This window comes from Chroicocephalus ridibundus, chromosome 1 (genome assembly GCF_963924245.1).
Source record: "Chroicocephalus ridibundus chromosome 1, bChrRid1.1, whole genome shotgun sequence".
Lineage (NCBI taxonomy): Eukaryota > Metazoa > Chordata > Aves > Charadriiformes > Laridae > Chroicocephalus > Chroicocephalus ridibundus.
Window position 1 is genome coordinate 99040289 of NC_086284.1, and position 19419 is coordinate 99059707.

General features: G+C 44.9%; 1 protein-coding gene across 4 annotated transcripts in view; it reads left to right on the forward strand.

Annotated features, from left to right (window-relative positions):
- LOC134519970 (cystathionine beta-synthase-like protein) overlaps positions 1-11736 on the forward strand; it is a 30391-nt gene extending 18655 nt beyond the window's left edge. For 3 of the 4 annotated variants that reach the window (XM_063344800.1, XM_063344818.1, XM_063344809.1), the window contains exons 11-18: positions 474-558; positions 754-859; positions 1707-1781; positions 2489-2623; positions 4065-4173; positions 4942-4971; positions 6629-6713; positions 8405-11736. In XM_063344800.1, the coding sequence (XP_063200870.1) occupies positions 474-558; positions 754-859; positions 1707-1781; positions 2489-2623; positions 4065-4173; positions 4942-4971; positions 6629-6713; positions 8405-8514 (735 nt within the window). In that variant the 3' untranslated portion in view covers positions 8515-11736. The remainder of the gene's footprint in view (positions 1-473; positions 559-753; positions 860-1706; positions 1782-2488; positions 2624-4064; positions 4174-4941; positions 4972-6628; positions 6714-8404) is intronic. The other variant, XM_063344825.1, reaches the window with a different exon arrangement.
- Positions 11737-19419: the final 7683 nt, after the last annotated feature.

Consider the following 19419-nt stretch of genomic DNA (forward strand, 5'->3'; position numbering starts at 1 on the left):
GTGGAAAAGCTGTGAGCAGATAACATTTTTCCTAGACCACCAGACTTACTTTTTTTTTTAAGTTCAAAAACTACACCAAGCAACCAATTTAAAACAACAAAAAAAAAAGCCCAACAAAGCACCTTAACCCTTCTCAGCCAAAACTGATATGACTATGTCCTTTGCAGAGCCTGTGTCCCAAGGATGCCCTCCAAGAGGGGAGGAAACTAATTGATACTCTGTGGATGTCTCAAAACAGCCTGTTCTCATAGTGAGGTTTCAATAAGGAGTCTATTGTGTTAATGTGGTAGTCTTTACCTTGGCAAAAAACCCCACAAAATACTTGGCATTTGGAGGATGGAAGCCCAGGCAGATGACTCAGTGGGGCAGCTGTTACCTCCAAGAGCATGGGTTGAACTCACAGTAGTTGTGGCACTCCCCTAGCCCTCCTCATTTAAATCAACCCTTGTTTCTGTCTTCCTGCCCCTTCCCAGACAGTGGACCAGTGGTACAAGAGCAATGACGAGGAGTCGTTTACTTTTGCGCGCATGCTGATCCGAGAGGAAGGACTGCTGTGTGGTAAGAGCAGATGTGACTCCTTTGAGTTTTTCTGAATAATATGTGGGAGGCGAAGCCTTGTGCAGGTCAGGGAGACCTTCTTCTACTTCAGAAGCTCCTCACCCTGGGTTCCTCTACTTTCTTTCCTCCTCTCTCCCATTCTTTCTCATTTCACTTCTGATTTGTCAGTTTTGTCCCTGATCTGTGTTTTGGCAGGTGGCAGCTCAGGCAGTGCCATGTCTGTAGCTGTGAAGGCAGCCAAAGAGCTGAAGGAAGGTCAGCGCTGTGTTGTTATCCTCCCTGACTCTATCCGGAACTACATGTAAGAACCTGCTTGTTTTCTGTTTGGGAAAAGGATGAGGCAGCCCCTCAGACCTCCTTACAGCAGTGGCAAGTTGGATACATATTTCTTATAGCACCCAGTTACCAAAGCAAGGAATGTGTTTGGGGCACAACTTCTGAGGTATCTAGAAAGGCTCTGACATGGAGTAGAAAGTTGCTTAGCACTCTGAAAGCTAAGCTTCTCCGTGTGTCTGACTTCAGTACATAACCATCACTGGTTAGCATCTTTCACAGGAAAAGACTTACTTTCCCTGTTTTACTTACTGGGGACCATTGCTATTATCCCATTCCTGGAAGGGTCACTGTAAGGCTGTCCCCTCTCTCTGCTGGTGTCCACAGCAGAACACAGTGCTACTGTAGCAGTAGCCAGTATTGGGGTGAGTTTACAGCTGGAAGTGTGAGGGCTTTGAGCTGTGCTAAAAAGTTGTTTCTCTCCTACTGCATTGAAATATGTCCCAAAACATGATGTTTTTAGCTGTGTTTCCCGACTTCCCTTGCATCCAACACAATGCTAGATGACTAGAAACTGCAGGCAGGCCTTGCCTGAGTACAGGTTGGCACTTTTCCTTTCCAAGCTGTCTCTCTATTGTATTGCAAGGGACTGACGTAGATGAGACTTAGTTTCCTATGGGATTTCTTTTTCTTACTATGAGTGTTTCTTCTCAATGTCCATGGCTGGTAAGCTTGGGTGGCAAACCGCAGTATATTTTCAATTACTCTTTAGTTTTTAGTGGTAGCAATCTGTAAACAGTTGCCTTTGTGTTCTATTAGGTTTGCTGTGAGATGTTCAGCCTGGTAATGAGCTTTTCACTTCCCAATGCTTTCAGGTCCAAGTTCTTGAGTGACAAATGGATGTTTCAGAAAGGGTTCATGAAAGAAGACGACCTTGTCAAAAAGCCTTGGTAAACATGTCAGATCCATTTGGATTTTCTTGAGTCTATTCAATCGACTTTATGGCAGTTGCTAATTTAAAGCTCATTTCAGTTTACATTACTTCCTTGGATTTAGCTAATCTTTCATGCTATTGTGTTGATGTATAATTGCAGCTATTAATTAAATCTGCTTAAACTAGTTGATTTCTTTGAGTTGCATGGCAGCAGAAGAAAATGGTACTTAATGATTTTATGTATTTTTTCAATGAAAAGAGTTGTATCTGAAATGGAAAGGTAGTATACAGAGAACCCTTTCAAGATCAGAGTTCTTGAGTGCAAAGCACTGCAAGCCTGCATAAGTGGAGGGGGATCTTCCCTAAATTGCTACCTATAATGACTGTAAATATGGCTAGGTCTTTGAGTAGGAGCACAAAATTTTCTGTGTAAGATACAAATAATGGAACCTGGGAGATTAGTACTCTCCACTATCTGTAATTCTAGAAAATAGATGAAATGAGGAAAAGAGTTTCGGCCTTAAAGCCTTCTCACACTTCAGTGACTTTCTGATATAGGGGAGAAAACTTGAAAGCCTTGAAGCTTTACTGACTCTGGCTGAATCCTGACTTTTTCTTGTAGCCTTCTTACATTCCTGTAGTGTTGAAGGCCACTGTACATGAACAACCGGTTCTGTTCTTCCCAGAAGACTTGCATAGGCTTGGTTTTTATTTCGTCCCCAGGTGGTGGAACATCAGTGTTCAGGAACTCAAACTCTCTGCCCCTCTGACTGTGCTTCCAACTGTTACCTGTGCAAAGACTGTTGAAATTCTCCGGGAGAAGGGATTCGACCAGGTACCAGTTGTTGATGAATCTGGGTATGTCCACATATATCACTATTCATCCATATGTATCACTTGCCTTACCAGGTCCCAAGGGATGTCTTTAAATACTTACCAGAAGTATAAAATCCTTTCACTCATCTTTCTTCAGTTATAGTAACACAGTTCAGAAATATTACCTTAAACACGCAAATGCTGGACTTAATATACTGTTCTGGTTTCAGCTGGGAAAAAGTGAATTTTCTTTCTAGTGATTGCTGTGAAAGGAATGTCAATAACACTTGTTGCTAAATGATGTTTACGCTATTCAAGGACTTTTTTCGGCTTCCCATAGAAGCATAAACAGAGCAACGGAATGGCCAATGAAATATCCCATACCCTAGATATTATGCTTAGTATATAAATGTGGATTAACCGGGGGCAGTAATCCGCGATCACTGCTTGAGATGGTGGCAATTCACTGAGCAGTGAGAGTGACCTGTGTCATTGTTATTATTGTTATCTTTCCCTTTCTGTTATTTCTATTAAACTGTCTTTGTCTCAACCCACAAGCTTATTTTTCTCCCTCTTCCCTCCTTTTTTTCCCCCCCTCTTCTCCCCACCCTTCTTGGAGGGGGGGAGGGGTGTGAGCGAGTGGCTGCATGGTTCTATTTGGCATGATTCTAGTTAAACCATGACATACGCGGTCATGCCAGGACTGTCCTGTGCTTCACATAATAAGCTTCTAAGGATTATTATGATATATTTACTCAGTGTGTCTCTGCAGGATAACTTCATTATTTTTTATAATAACTGTTTAACTTGACAAAGCAAAAATTCATATTTAAAACAAACAACCCTAAACCTATGGATCTCCACCACAGCTTTTACCCGGTTTCTTCAGAGCATTGCACTATAGCGCAATGTTGAAGTGACCGCTGTAAACCAGGGTGTCTGCAGCAAGCTGGTACGCCTTATTGCCCTGCAAGTCTCATATAGGACAGGCTGAATAATGAGTCGCTCAGTTACTCTCCATTTACTAACCTTGCTAACTCAAGGGATTAATTGTTGCAGGTCCTTGCAAGATCATTGCAGGGAGAAGGGGAATAAGCAGAATTGAAGTGAGTATGTCTCTGGCCTCATCACTCCTTTCAAAAGAACAGATGAGGGTGTAAAATAATGAAGTTGTGTTTTTGAAAAGTGCTCTCAGATTGCAAGAAGGTCTCCAGTTGCAAGAACTAGAGGTACAAAGAGCTCAGGAGGGCCAGGCACCCACAGCACCTGCTGACTTCTGTGTGAGTCTCCAGAATTTGAGAACTGGACTCTGTCTCCTGCAGAGGCAAAGAATTCAAGTATACCGTCAATAATGTTGCTTTATACCATGAAGCAGTTCAACTGACTTCTCCTGGCTGGCTGAGAGTGTACGCTTTTTTTCTACAGAACACCTGAAGCTTTTATGTTGTTTAGCCCTATCTTCTCTCTCTCTCTCCTTTCCCAGAGTGATTTTAGGCATGGTTACCCTGGGTAACATGCTTTCTTCACTGCTTGCTGGAAAAGTTCAGCCTTCTGATGAAGTCAGCAAAGTAATCTACAAGCAATTTAAACAGGTAAGCAGGTATATTCTACAGTTCCTTGTTCTCTGGTTTAAAGTACTATTGTGGGTGTCCTAAGACAACAATGGCATCAGGCTGGGTAAGGTTTACCTGGGACCATGCAGAGCAGCTGTCACTGAGCACAGACGTGCTCTAAACCCTGTCCTAGGTCACTCAGTAGTTCCCAGGTTTGTGTTGTGGCTCTATATTGTGCTGTTCCATTACTTTAACAGGCTTTCTTTTAGCATGCTTGTCCTTTCCTCCTTCCCCAAAAACTCCATCACAAACCTGGGCAATGTAACTATCCAGAGGAAGAGACAGGGAAATGTTGAAACAGCTCTTACAAATAATTTCTGTATTGCCTAAAACCAAGCAACTGCTTACATTTTGGATCAGATGCCTTGCTGAAACAGGGGGATGGCTGCTCAAAGCTGATGTTGTCAAGATAGGTGAATTTTGATGTTAGCCAGTTTCACCTGTCCATCCAATGTGGTGTGCCAAGATACCACAGCTTCCGAGCTGTATAGGTGCTCTTCTAAAATATATAAGTACTGTTGCTGTTGCTTTTCTCTTGCAGGAAAAGGATTTTGTTTTTTAACATGGAATGCTTGACATAGTTTTTACCAGGCTTTTAGTTTCAACACTGTCTCATAGTAGATGAGGTGCTCTATTCTGGAAGTATGTGTAATGCTTCCGTTCAGTCTACAAACTACCAAGTCCCTGAGATTGAGAAAGGATGCTAGTTCTTTATGGACAAATGTAAATATATCTTTTCCTTCCCAGACAGATAATCAAGCATCAGGTGGAAATGTGGTGCGTAACAAAACTGCTTAGTTCATGTTCTCCCTCACTTGGACACCTTAAGAGTTTCTGGGCTGGTTGTGTGCAATCATTTCTGTAGCTACACTGGTGTTAGCTGTAGTAGCCAATTCTCTGCGCTTCTGAGGTTGTGGCTTTTTTCCATGGGCAGCTTGAAGTTTCTCATGCTTCTTCAGTAAAGAAGAGCTTAACCATTTCTTTTCTCTTTAGTTCTGGCCTTTTCTTGGTGGAGGATGGAAGGGGAGTGACACAAAAGTGGTGGTATTGCTAACGTGCTAACTCAAAGCATCATTCATTGGTTATTTTCCATTTGAATTGATAAGTTAATGGAGAAACATGGTTAAATGCACATAACCTCAGAGGTATTGTGGATTTTGCTCTTCTTGCCACTTCAGTCAAGCTTATTTGGCTTGTTTAATGGGGAAATTGAGAAAACGGATCATCTGTGTTACTGAAATGACTTGGGATATCCTACAGTTAGGATCCATACTACAATGTGCATCAATAAGAGGTCAATTTAGCCTGTGACTACCAAGGCAAAGCTATCTTTTATCAACACAGGAAGCTTTCTTTGGTATGATCACTGCAATTATTTTGTGGTGATCTCTTGGAATGGAAGAGTAATGGTTATAGCTTTTTTCTTTTAAATTCTCTAGTAGGATAGCACTCGAGGGCCTTGAAACACTAGTTGTAGGATAATTTGCTAGTCCAAACAAGTGCTGTGTGTTAGTGGAGAGGAGGGCCATTCTTGTGGAGTCAGATATTAGTTCCACATGTTTATTCCCCAGTCACAAGCTGAGCTCACTGCAGGATAAAGACTTTTTTAATTTGCAGTGCAAGGCTTTTCTTTGCCATAAATCGCTTTTAATCCCCTTTAATGAAAGTATATCAGATGGTGGGTGCTGCTGTTACCTGGAGAGTGTCACCTGGGTCATAGACCTGCTGCTGGTTAATATGTTAAAGCATGTAGGAAGAACAGTTTTATTCATTCTTTAAAATGGGTCCAGCAAGTGATCAGCTAAGTGTTTCAGAAGGATCTGTATTGTTTCTGCAGTCAACACAGGGTGCTTTCTTGTTTAGTCTTAGCAAAGTTGAACTTCACTAAAAATGAATTCTGAATTCTCAGTTCCTTGATTTGCACCCGAATATAGTGTTAGCTAGCAATCTTCACCCTTGGTTTTGTTTTTGGCTTGTTCAGGCTTTTCTCTTCACCTGCTGCCTTTGCAGATCATACTCACTTCCACAATGATTTGCAGCCAGATTGATTCACTTTTTCCCAGTCTTGCTGGAGTAAAATCACCAAGTATAATGAGTTTTATGGTAACTTCTTTTGTTAGACACATGGAACACTTGACCTTCTTCTATCATTAACATTTTTCAGATATTCAGTATATTCATTGTGTTTACAGAATCAGAATTAATAGCTTCATATAGTGCTTCACTTTTTTGTTCTTTTTTTTTTAAATTAGAAACAAAGAAAACCGATCTTTTATGTTTGCTTTGATTTGTTAGTGTTGTACAATACTTCACATGGAGAGCAGCGTATAAATGCTGACGTATTGTTTTTAATCCCTGTATACCTCGTGCAGTATTATCGACCACTAAACATGTAAAGGACTTGTTTTATTTAAGTTTGTAACTCTCTCCTCAGATAAACCTGAAAGACAACCTGGGGAAACTCTCTCATATCCTGGAAATAGACCACTTTGCTCTAGTGGTTCATGAACAAATTCAATGTGAGTATGATGTACTGTGCCTCATAAGAGATAATCTTTGAGTGGTAACAGGAAGCAAGTACAAGCGTGAGTGCGTAAACAAGTTCTGAAGAAGCCAAATCCTCTCTGTGTATGTAACTACGTGCTACTAACACTTAGTAAGACACTAGCGCTGTAATTCTTGTGGAATAAATGTTAAATCCATTAATAACCCTACATACTGTAATGTACCTGCTTTTGGAGCAAGTTACTGCTCAGAACTGAATGCCTGAGTCTAGTTCACTGGACAGTGGCTTTGTTAGTAGCAGTAACCCAAGGAATAAGCTCCTGCACTACAACTGATTTTCGCTTCTTCCTATTCCTGACATACAAGTCCCAGCAGTTCCATCACAGGGAGCATCCCAGGTTAACTACACTTCAATTTTTTTGCCTTGCTAAAGCGAAACCTTTAGTATAACTTCATAAAGTTTAGTAAGATCTTAGTAAGATCTAGATGTCAACACTGACATAACTGCCTCAAGACAGCTTAATATTTCTTTTTTCCTGTTTATTTTGTTTAAACTAACTTACTCCCCTTCACCTGATGTTTTTCCTCCAAACTCTACTTTTCTTCATCCTTCTCAAAAGTCTTTACACTGCCTTCTTTATGAACTGGAAATGGCGAAATAAATCTTCAAAGCTAGAGTATATCACTGTTATATATGAATAGTATTTTTTCCTGTTTTATCTTCCTTATAGCAGGTAACTTGCAAAATTATAAACACTGAGGAACTAGACTAAAAACAATATTAAGACTCACCAGATAGGTTTATCTGGCAGGTATCTCAATTATGACTGGAAATGAAGAATAGCAATGAAATTTGTGCTTGTTCATGATAATCTCCGTAAGGATGTACTCTTGTCTCTGTGCTAACTATTTATCAAATTAGAATCTCAGTGGAAGCTCGCAATGGAACAAAGATTGAGTAAATAGAAAGGCCAGGAAAATCCAGCTGGCTGAACAAACTGCTTATATAAGTGGGTTAAACATCTCAATACAGCCAGACTTTAGGAACAGAAAACTTGGACCACAGATAAAGGGCCAGAGGCCACTTGGCCGCTTGGTTCCCAGGTCAAAAGCTTATGCTCATGATGAAAAAATCACTTGAACCTGCACTCTCAATGTGGCAATGATTAGATGGTTAATAAGTTTTTCGGATATAAGTGGGAAAATGTTGTATTGTGATTTTTATACTAATTCTGTATTTGACAGTGGTGTAGGAAGATGGTAGTCACATGTCCTCTAGTGGCCCCAGGTTCTGATGGGATAATAGCTGTTTGCAGCTGTTTCAAGTAGAGCTACAGAAGCTAACATATGAGGGAAATATGTTTTATAACAGAGGACTTGGTTTGAATTTTTGTGTCAAGAATAAATCTGATGGATTCTTACCCTTCCTTCCATAATGTTTCCATTTCTAAATCCCTTTTGTCGAGGAGCCTTTCTGAAATTAAAATCCATGCCGCTTCCTGTGTGACTGTCAGTCAAGATGACTTTTGGGTTCTCCCTTGATGTACAAGGGTCATCAGTGATAACCAGCTCCACCAACAGGCCCTGACACGCAGAGCTGGGTTGGCTTGGCCACCTGCCTTTACAAACAGTGCCATGAAAACCAAGTGGGATGGTGTGTTTTTGTGCCTCCTAAAGCCAGAATTTCCTCTTTGTTTCTGTGTAGATCACACTGATGGTTCCTCCAGTAAGCGGCAAATGGTGTTCGGCATCGTTACAGCCATCGACCTGCTTAACTTTGTGACTGCACGAGAACGGGAAAGAAAGTCCAATTAACGTCAAGTAGCAATGTGGAGCCTCTTCAACAACATTTTGCAATCTCTAACAAAGAATCAGGTTTATTTCGTAGGTATAATTGTCTGTCCTTAGGGTGTTGTTTTGGTTTTTTTTAAGTTCTGAAAATAAGCAGTTATCTATCCTGGTGTTAGCTATACAGCCAGTGCATTTTGCGGTATTGCACAGGTTCTGAGTACTTGTTTCTTAATCAGGTTAGACATATTTCTTATCAAGACAATTTATTTTTTTACCGATATATATGTGTAAAAAATATTGCCTAAATTAACTGGTATATTCCTTACTTGTTACGTCTGAAGTCTGGCTTTCCAAAACACTGTTTCAGATTCATATAATGTGTTGAAATAAAGAGTTACTGAAAAATGGGCCCAAGAGAGCTCTGGAAAGTTTTGGACTATTTGTTTGGGTTTTTTTTTTGTGCAAGGGTGTTAAGTTAGACAATACCTGTGTGGAGACAAAAACAGATCTGGGGCATGGAGAGAAAAAAAGGGGAATTTCCCTTTCGGTGACATCAGTGTAAAACAGGAGGAAATCCGGAGGACTAGATTTGAGGCTTGATTCAACCAGCCGCTCTGAGGAAAAACTGACTTGAGTGGAAGCCTGACAATGAAGTGATAAACATAAACTAATGCCTTTGTTTTGCACAGTGTACCAGCTTTCACTGCAAAGGCAGACTTTTCTTTTTTCTCCCCAATTGTAAGCACAATTGAAAAGATAAAAACGTAAGATCAAGCTTCTTGCCTAAAGGTTTTGAAAATCACACTGTTTTATCTAGTACCTTTTGCTTCAGCTTCACACCCTCTTATTCATCTTAAAGTGCTGCTTTTTATACCTGTTTTAGAAGAGCCAAAGGTAATCTGTCGAGAGCTGTAAACTCTTTCAAGTCCTGTTCAAGTGCTCCTACACTGTAGTGCCTTATTCCAGGAGAAAAACCCTACTATTAATCGAATTCACTGTAGCCAAGCTTGGAAGTAAGTGGCAAACATGGTCTGGGCTGGTACTGTCAAGAGTACATGAATAACGTGAAGTAGGTGTGTGCAGATACAGCTATTCACTGCTGCTGTACCTCTGGATTCTTCAGTAGTGTTTGACTTGCATAGCCGTGGCAGAGGTTGGCACTCACAGCCCCATCCATACACAGCTGTGCTCAGGCTACCGGCTGCTGTAAGTGGGAACGATGAGTGGAATCACCCTGTGGTTACAGGAGAAAAGTAGCTGTTCTTCATCTTCATAAAGACCAATGTAATCATCTTCTGACTGGCCTTTTGCCAAGAATGAAGTTTTCAATCAGTAAGAGGGACACTTCTCTTAGCTTGTCTCTCTTTCCACTGAAGTAGAAAAATACTACTTAGGCTGGGGCTATTGCTGATAGGATAGCAAAGTTGTTTGTGGTTTTTTTTTGTTTTTTTTTTTTAAAAAACAAGCTGAAGGGAGTTGCGAGTCAGCTAAGAGAAAAGGGGTTATTTAAAAAATCGCATTTACTACCTCCTGTATATGGATTTCTTTCTACCTTGCTGGCCTTCCTGTGGCAGTGGAATTTGCTGTACGTTTTGGAAGTGTGTGCTCAGAGGCGTCTGTGTCACTGATGGTGGCAGGGAGGGGTTGCTTAAGTATTTGGGATTTTCTCCTTTTCTTTTTGTGCCTGTAAAAGCTCCATGTCCCAGCCTAACTGAATTCAGCAAGAAATATGAGGAGGGTAGAATGAGATCCCCAAAGTTGCTTTTCAGAACTGCAGTATAGGAGGGAAGTTACAGTTGGGGCAGCAGAAGATTAATGCGTAGCTTTACCTGTGACACAGAACAGTGTAAAGATTTTAATTTGCTTTTTTTAGTTTACTGTTCATAGATTAATCTCTGTAGGGTCATGAAATCAGGTAGTATTGCTGACTAAGAAAGAAGGGGTGGTTAGAGCTGGTAGGGAAGAAGGAATGTGAGTCTAAAGCAATCAAAGTAAGCCAAAGTATCAAAGAAATCCACCTGCGCTGCTCTGCTTGTGCAGTTTGTTAAGAGCAGGAGCCGTCTCCTCTTCTACGCTGGTACAAGGAGAGGATGGTGGCCACCAGCCACTCTTACAGACAGTAGCAACCCTGTTTGACCAGAGGAATTGGTGAAATAGATGGAGTTGCTAAATGACTGAAAAACTTTCCAGAGCTCTTCCCTGTAGTAGGGATGAAGGCAGCAAAGAGAAGGGGACAGAGAAGTTTCTCTGATGTAAAAGCTTGAGCGTGATGCTTTTTTGCCTATGTGAGAATGTTGTTACTATCCTGGGCCTGGTTTGTAGCAGTAGGGCTGGATTAACGCTGGGCTTATCTCTTTGTTTCAAATACTCTGAGGGCCAAGGAAGACATTGCAGTTTGTTCGTTTGGTCTTTACCCTGAAATTCAAGTCCAGAGCTTGAACAGAACTGTATTTTTTTTTTTTTTTCCCAAAGTGGGTGCCTTGCATCTTCTGTTTACCTGTGCTGGTTATGCAAGTGCTGACTAAGCCTGGAAACTATTTTGCACATGGATATTTTTATCAAGAATTTGTGCTGTATTTGTTTGTCACTGTAAGAGAATATCAGTCCTTTTGGTGTAATGTTGTCTCTGCAAAAATCATAGAGTGGTTTGGGTCACAGGGACCTTAAAGATCATCTAGTTCCAGCCCCCCTGCCATGGGCATTCCCACTAGACCAGGCTGCTCAAAGCCCCATCCAGCCTGGCCTTGAACACCTCCAGGCATGGGGCATCCACAGCTTCTCTGGGCAACTTTATTTTCTCACCTGAAGACAATTATCCAGTAAAATCTGTATAATATTTTGCAAGCAATTATCAGGTGATGACTTAAGGATCACTTTGAAGTCATTGCATCCCCTACTACTTCCCGCTTCTTCCATGAGCTGTGGCTGACTTGAACTCTGTCTAGCTGAGGTTCATCTAAGCAGCCAGACCAGTCTCATCTGCCCACCAGGGTAGTCGCTAAATGGTTTCTGAAAACATCTGCTTGCTGTTACGAATTTCACACAACATGCTCACTGTCAGGAGTCACCTGGCATTGCCACTGCCATCCAACACTTTCTTACTGCATAGCGGCAACATGCTACTGTGACAAAGGGAAGACTTCTTATGCTTTAAGAAGCTGGGAAAAATCAATACTATGTATGTGCTGTGTTTATTGCACAAATGTTCACAAATGTACAATATAAAGAGTTCAATAAAAGCTGTTTGATTGCAGAATGACTCTGGGCTTTTTAATGGCAGTTCAAGTCGAAAGCGGATTGGACTGTAGGCTGTGAGAAATTTCTATCAGCTGCAGAAGACCTCTCACTCTCAATGTGTGGACCGCAATGCTCTGCTGTTCTTTTCTTGTGCCTCCAGAGAGCTGTGGGTGAGCCAGCCCCACCGTCTGCTTCTCGTGGCTGGCTTTAGTACAATCCTGGTGTTTCTGTACAGGGCAGGAAAAGAAGGATGTAGATCTAGGGCTCAGATGCCGCTGGTGAAGCTCCTACAGCAACAGATGCCTGTGCGGTCGATTGGATCAGTATTTCTGAATAAATGCGAGGGGTAGGGGCTAGCCTGTTTCTGGGAGAAGGCAATGTCTTTTGGGAATTACGGTGAAGCTATAATATTAAAAGGTGTATGAATTCAAGTGAGGTGCATGGGTGTGGTGCTCTATGGATAAAGAGCAGGTGGGAGAAACAGAGGAGGCTGGCTGTATTATTTGAGAGACCTGTAGTTGTGCTGATGCTTGGTGTCTTGGTCGATTGCTCGAGTAAACTGCAATGAAGGTGGTTTATATCTGCTAGGCAAGCGAATAAAACCCTCATCCCTTGTTTTTTTGGTCCCCGTTTCCTTAGGCAGTCAGTCCTTGTTCAGCCCTATCCAAATAGCTTAGGACCCTGTTGGACAGTCTCAGCGGGATGTTGTTCCATCTCACAGAGACACAGGGAATAGCCGGTGGGTGGAGAGGTGCAGTGGGGCTTTCTCTGCCTGTCTCAGGTGCCGGGGCCAGTCCCACGGGTGTGTGGCATGAACCCCTTGCTGGCTCACTCGCCTGCATGCCAGGTTTTCTTACAGGGGCATGGTTCATCTACCTCCTCACACGCACAGTGTACTGTCCTCAGCTTTATCTTCCTGCTCCTGATCCAATGTGCTCTCCAGCAGCACAGGGTGACTAACACAGCAGGCAAATGACACGCTAAACTTTCTTTACCTTACACATCATTTTCATGTGATAGTTGAAATGCTGTCGTTGCTGGCAGCCTTGAGGATCATTGCCTTACCTTTACGTTTTTGCAAAGGATCCTGATATTGCGGTCTGATACACAGAGGTGTCACTCCCAGGCTCACCCCTGCAAGGAAAGAACGTTTCGGCAGTAAGGCCAAAGGCTAAGCAGGCACAGAGAGCGTCAGGCAGCCGTGCAGGATCAAGTTCCACCTGCCAGCAGGCTAAAGGCATGCCTGCCCCAGCCCTGGCCCCTGCTCCCCTCCCCAACAGGGAACTCAACCCGTTAAAAAATACCCTAGCGAGGTAGATCGGGGGTGGTTTTAGCCAGTGCAGCTATTGAGAGAAACAGGCAGGGCTCCTCGGCGTGTCCCCCAGCGCAGAGCCCATTTTTGCAGAAGGAGGCAAGACCTTTCCCGGCGGCGGAGGCACTGCCTAACGGCACCGCTAGCACTGAACTGTCCCCAGCCGCGGAAGTGCCCCTTCTCACGGGTCACCGACGCAGGGAAAATTACTGGGTGCAATCTGCTGTACTGGCTCTGGAGATAAACGGAGGACTTCAGTCCAGAAAGCTACCTTACAAAAGCAATAAATTCCCTTTGGGGAAAAAAAAAAGTGTTGCTGAGGGAAGTGCCGCTACCTTTTGCCATTGCAAGGTAAAGGCAGACGTGTTTGAGCTTTGCTCGTGAAATATTCCTGAAGGCGTTCTTTATCTATAGGGGCTTATGGGAAGCAGAGCTGAGGAGTGGGAAGTGGCTGTGCACAGCCCCTGCCAGGGCACAAGGAGCCCGGCCTGCACCACGGCTCTGGCCCCGCTTGCCGTGGGGTTAAACGAACACAGCAGGGATGTTCTGTGTGCGTGGGGGTCCCACAGAGCCCGGGCCCCTCCCTCAGTCCCTGCCTAAGCTGTGCTGCAGCCGTGCCCATGCCCAGCCTTGCAGCCTCGCCTGCAGGGCCCTGGCTTGGCCTCACAGCTGCCCCAGCTCCGCGCAGTGAACTGTTGCAGACCACATCCAGCCAAAGTGCAGCTTTCCCCCCACGCCGTATGACCTCGGCAGTGAAATCAGTTTCCTGCTTTGTTTTTCTAGGTGTCCGTAATGGGGAGGGCAGCGCACGACAGGGATGGCTGGAAGGGGGGTGGGCGGGATGCAAGGGTTGGCTGCTACATGTAACAGTGGCTCCTGCAGAGCAGGAGCAGCCCTGAGCCTTCCTCAGGGTTGGAGGAGAGCCACGTGTCATGGCCGTGTCCCACCACTGCTTTGTTTGGTGCCAAACACCAGAGTCACCCAGGGGCTGTAATGCTGGGGGACAGTAAGCGAGGGGAGAGCCTGCAGGACCCGACCCGTGGTGTGGCTGTAAGAACGGCCAACTCACCTGCCACCACCCCTGCCTTAGGCTTAAGAAAATATCTACTCCTTTTTAGGGGAAAAGCCAAGTGCTGTTCACTCTGCAGGTTGCACTAGTCTTTTGACAGCTGTAAATAAGCCATAGCTGCTTCAAACAAACACACCTCCTCCTTTCACACCTGACAAATCTCAGGCTTTGAAAAGTCGTTGGATCCTCCAGGGGTAACCAGCCGGATTCGAGTGTCCAAACAAATGAGGTGAGTGGCCTACATGCACTGACTGTCCCTGTGTTCCCTTCATAGTGCGGTACGTAACAAATACTTCATGTCCTCAGGTAAACTGGAGTGAAGGCAACGTGCTGATTCACAGAGAGACCACTGCCTTTGGGACCCATCAGGATACGGGAATGCGCTGATCAGCTCCATGGGGCAAAGACAGCGGGTCTGACCTGCAAAGAGCGAAAAACCCAGCACGTTTGGAGCTGCTCGTGCCTTGGGTTCCTTCCAGTGTCCTCCTAAGGAAAGCCAGCAGGTCTTCTTTCCCCCCACCTGTCTCTGGAGCATAGCTGTCCCTGCAGCCACCAGCAGTAGAATGACCGGTGAAGGGGACACATCAGCTGCATTGAAAACACCCGTGGGTTGTACAAGCAAGTGCTGACCTCTCCTGAAACAGGTGGGTGTGAATGGCTGCCTCAACGCAGTAACAAAAAAATAAGTTTTCTAACCCATTTTTTGCCTTGGATTGTGACCGGCTGGGCTGGCACACCTTACACCGAGTGTCTCGCACTGTAACACAGGTCCCTGCCGAGGGGAGGCTAGGCATGAAATGCGGCGCTGCTCAGAAGTGGCAGTGGGGTCTAGCCACAGGCAATTAAATTCTTACCTGTTTTTGGTAAGGCTTAAATTATGGGGGGGAGGGCTTCATAAAATCCATATTTTGGACAGATGGCACATGTCATGTTTTGGCTGGAATAGTTTTGCACTAAAATAAGGCTTTTACACCAAGTGTGTTGAACAGGTGAAAAATATGTTTAACGGCAAGTAACATCCTGCCTTTTTCCCGTTTTACCTGTGTAATTTAGATAGTGGGTATCATTACCGGTATTCCAACTCACAGCCCCACTCAGCTTGACAAGTAGCAGTTTTGACCCCATTTCCTCACAGCAAAATGTCTTTCTCTGATGGCCAAAGATAAGCCAAGAGCCAAGGAAAGACCATTCTGCCCTGAATTATCTGCTGGGCCTTCCCAGAACATTGCTAACCCTTCTTCTCCAGACATCCTATCAAGCCCTACCAACCTACCTATCAAGCTTAGGGCTATCAAGGGCTATCAAGCCCTACCTATCAAGCTTCAACTGCTTTGATGAAGACATTTTGATTATTAAATTATATGTGAGGGAAAAACATGGATTTCTTCCCTCTTGGTACAGCAGAATCAGGAACATTTTAAAACTTGGTTGTCTCCTCTGGGAGAAAAAAATCACCAGGGAGGTGGCTTTGTGGTCACAAAAGATCTCCCAAGATCCCAGAAGTAAAACCTGAGTGCTGTGTCCCTTTCAACCCCGCCAAGATGAGTACTATAAAACCACCTCTGCAAAGAGTCTTTTCGATGATGCTTGAAAAGCAGAGGTCCTTCCCCGTGCACGGGCACAAACTCTCCCCTCGCACCTTCTTGTGAGAGCCAGGAGCCACCCCGGTGCTCCCCGCCGCCTCCCTCACTCCCTGTGCCTCCCTCTCTTTTTTATGGCCGGTTGACCAGTTCTCTCCGGTTGTTGCTTCCTGGCCCGAGGACGCTGCCGGTTCGTCAGCAGGATCCTGCAGGGGAAAAGCTGCAAGGTAACCATTCAGATAAAGGACAGGGCGGTGCGAGCCTGCTGGGGAATAAGCAACTATGCGATGTGTTTTTTCAATTTAGTAACTCTTAAACACCAGCACAGCAGAGCAGCAAGGTAAGGTTAGAATCATAGAATGGTTTGTGTTGGAAGGGACCTTAAAGATGATCTAGTTCCAACCCCCCTGCCATGGGCAGGGACACCTCCCACTAGACCAGGCTGCTCAAAGCCCCATCCAGCCTGGCCTTGAACACTGCCAGGGATGGGGCATCCACAGCTTCTCTGGGCAACCTGTTCCAGTGTCTCACCACCCTCACAGTAAAGAATTTCTTCCTAATATCCAATCTAAATCTCCCCTCTTTCAGCTTGAAACCATTTCCCCTCGTCCTATCACTACACTCCCTGATAAGGAGTCCCTCCCCGTCTCTCCTGTAGGCCCCCTTCAGGTACTGGGAGACCGCTATAAGGTCTCCCCGGAGCCTTCTCTTCTCCAGGCTGAACAACCCCAACTCTCTCAGCCTGTCTCCATAGGAGAGGTGCTCCAGCCCTCTCATCATCTTTGTGGCCCTCCTCTGGACCTGCTCCGACAGGTCCATGTCCTTCTTGTGCTGTACCCACAGGCCACATTTTTGTTATGTGCAGGGGCTGTGAAGTGCTTGGGGTGTCTGTGGAGTGGAAGCACCACGAGGGTGGCAGTGCAGGCCCCAGCCAGCCCCCGCCAACCAGCTCCTCCTCTGCTCCTAACCCAGGCACAGGCAAAGCAGGAAAACCCACATAAAAAAGCCTGCTGGGGGCAAATCCAGCTGCGTGCGTGCCTGCACGACTGGTGATGCTGAGCAGAGCCAGACCCCATAGCAGCTCAGGGATGGTGGTGCTGAGGGGACAATTACTTGAGCGTTCTGATCAGATGTAGCTTTTACCTTGCCCAAAAAAGGGGGCAAGTGCCCAAACTTGCCATTTAGACCTTTTCTTAAAGAAAATGTTTCATTAAAAAGAAATTCTCTAAACCAAGTGTTTTATTTCAAAATGATCTTCTGTCCTTCCAGATGCCCATCCAAGCCTCTGTTTCATTTTAGGTTGAAAAGATCACCGTTTCTTGCAGTTTGGTCACAGAAGGGAAGAATCTTATTTTTTAATACGACTACACTTGGAGCCGGTGCTGCTTCAGGAGGTAGCCAGGAAGGGGTGACCGGGTTATTCTGTAACTGCAATGCCCAGAAAACACAATTCCTGCCGGGGTTAGGGTTATTTGCAGCCTCTTTATGAGAGACTCGCATGCTCTGCGTCACATCAGATAGCCCACAAGATTTTTCTACAAAGGATTACCTCTGGCAATGTTTTCCAGAGAGTTCATCTATTGCAAAAAGACCAAAGGTAATGTCATTCCTGTGCTAATGCCTACAACAGTCGTGTCTTTGAAAGGTTTAATTCCGAAATAAGCGTTCCAATAAACCTTATTCCCGCCTGATTATCTGAATAACGGTGCAGTTTCCTTTGTGACTGTGTTTTGGCCCCAGCCTGGACCAGGCATCTCTGTGCACTGGCCCAGCTGCAGGAAGGAGCGGGGAAAGGAGGGAGTGAAATTCCCGTGGCCTTTTCGTCTTCCAGTAAGTCTGCACCCAGATAATTTCCTAATCGCCCAGCCAGCCTTTGGGAATCACTGCGGAGCAGAAGCCGTTCGCTGCTCTTGGCTGATTTAATAGTAAAACAGTCGCGTAAGGAGCAGGAGCTAGAATGAGAAAGAGAAAGAGGTTTAGGTCTGGAGGCGATGTGGAGACTAATGGGCCCAGAGGACACAGAGAGTCCATATCAGACAGCTCCTAACGTAACATGTCATTTCTGTCACTGCTTTTGCCTAATTCAGCAAGGCACATGCTGACGCAGACGAGCCGGCTTTAAGCAGCAGGTTAAATATGAGACAGGAAATCAGATCAGAAACAAGATCCTAAAACCATCACAAAATTGCTGGGGATGGGATGAGAGCACTTCTGAAGATAAGTATGAATTAAAACAAACAACAAAACGCTTATCTTTTTTTATACCCCAATCATTTACGCTCAGAGAGCAATCAGGTGCTGGGCATAATTAGGTGTGGGGCAGGACCCAATCAGCGTCCCTCAGCAGAGCACTTACCGCTGCTCATTGGTGTCCCCTGCCACCCGGCACATATAAGCTCAGGGCTAGAGCGCAGCGAAGGCACTCGGCTGATACACCAAAGGTGGTGAGTATGGCTTATCTATTACCAAACACTCTGCTTTTCTAACGGCAGGCTGCATGGGAGATGTGCCTACTAACCAGGTAACGTAGTTGTTGTGGAGAGGCTTGAGAAGAAGAGGAGGAATCTGGTAGCCTCTGCTTCTCAGCCTGCTCAAAGGTTGACTCTGATCCAGGGAGATCCTGTGCTTTCAGCAAGATCTGAACAAATCTGAAAACTGGGGAGGTTCTGGCTTTATGCTACAAGGTCAGTTGGGTGGTGGAGCTTGTGCAGTCTCCATCCTTGGAGGTTTTCAAGACCCAAGAGGACAAAGCCCTGAGCAACCTGGTCTGAATTTAATGCTGACCCAGCTTTGAGCAGGAGGCTGGACTGGGGACCTTCCGAGGCCCCTTCCAGCCTGGGTCACTCCATGATTCTGTGAAACTGATGTTGCATTTGTCTTGCTCAGAGACAGCAATATCATTCCTTGGAAATAAAGCAAGAAAATGGCATTTTGCTTTGAATGGGGCAAGTTTGCAGGTAACTCTTTCTGCCCTGCTGAGTTTGCCTTGTTTTCCCTTAGTCTACTTAATGAGCATCTTGATTTTCTTCCTTTTGAAGTTATCAATGCAGTCTGATAACCTAATAATTGCAATCTCCTATCTGCAAAGTGCTCTATAAACATTAGCCTATGCCCTTTGTCATACATTTTCCGTAAGTGATAGCAGCTGCAGAATTGCATGTTAGTATGCCTGGTTTCTTGGCTTGCTTCCCAGTGGATATTTCCATTTATCCTTTGTCCAGCCTTGTGCTGTCTCAAGCTTCTCTGTTTAGAAGAGAGGAATGGGGCCATTGCAGGACACCTACAATAAGTCAGATGTGCTTGACGGCTAATCAGATGATAGCTGAAGCTTCAGGCAGGGGTTAGGAGGAGTATTGGGATATAGGAAAGAGTTTCGACAACCGAGAGAGGGCATATCTTTGCTTTGTGCTAGAAGGTGACTTGAAATTGCGCTGGAGGCAGCATGGGGAGATGTTTGCGCTGGGCGTTGCTCCTCTCAGCTATCCTTGGCTGCAGTCAGACTGTCCACAGTGGCCCCATGCCCCTTTCTGCCCCGTACTTGCCACCCAGCCTGCGTGTCCGTGGCATGTGACTGCTGAGACCTCAGCAGGGGAGCAGCTCGCTGGTGTCCTGTCAAGGCCTCCAGAAGATATGGGGAGGTCTGATTCTTCCCATGCTTTGGTCCTGTTACAAGTCATCTGCCATCTCACATAGATGGTATTGGGGCTGCCTACTTCAGGCGGTTTTTAAGG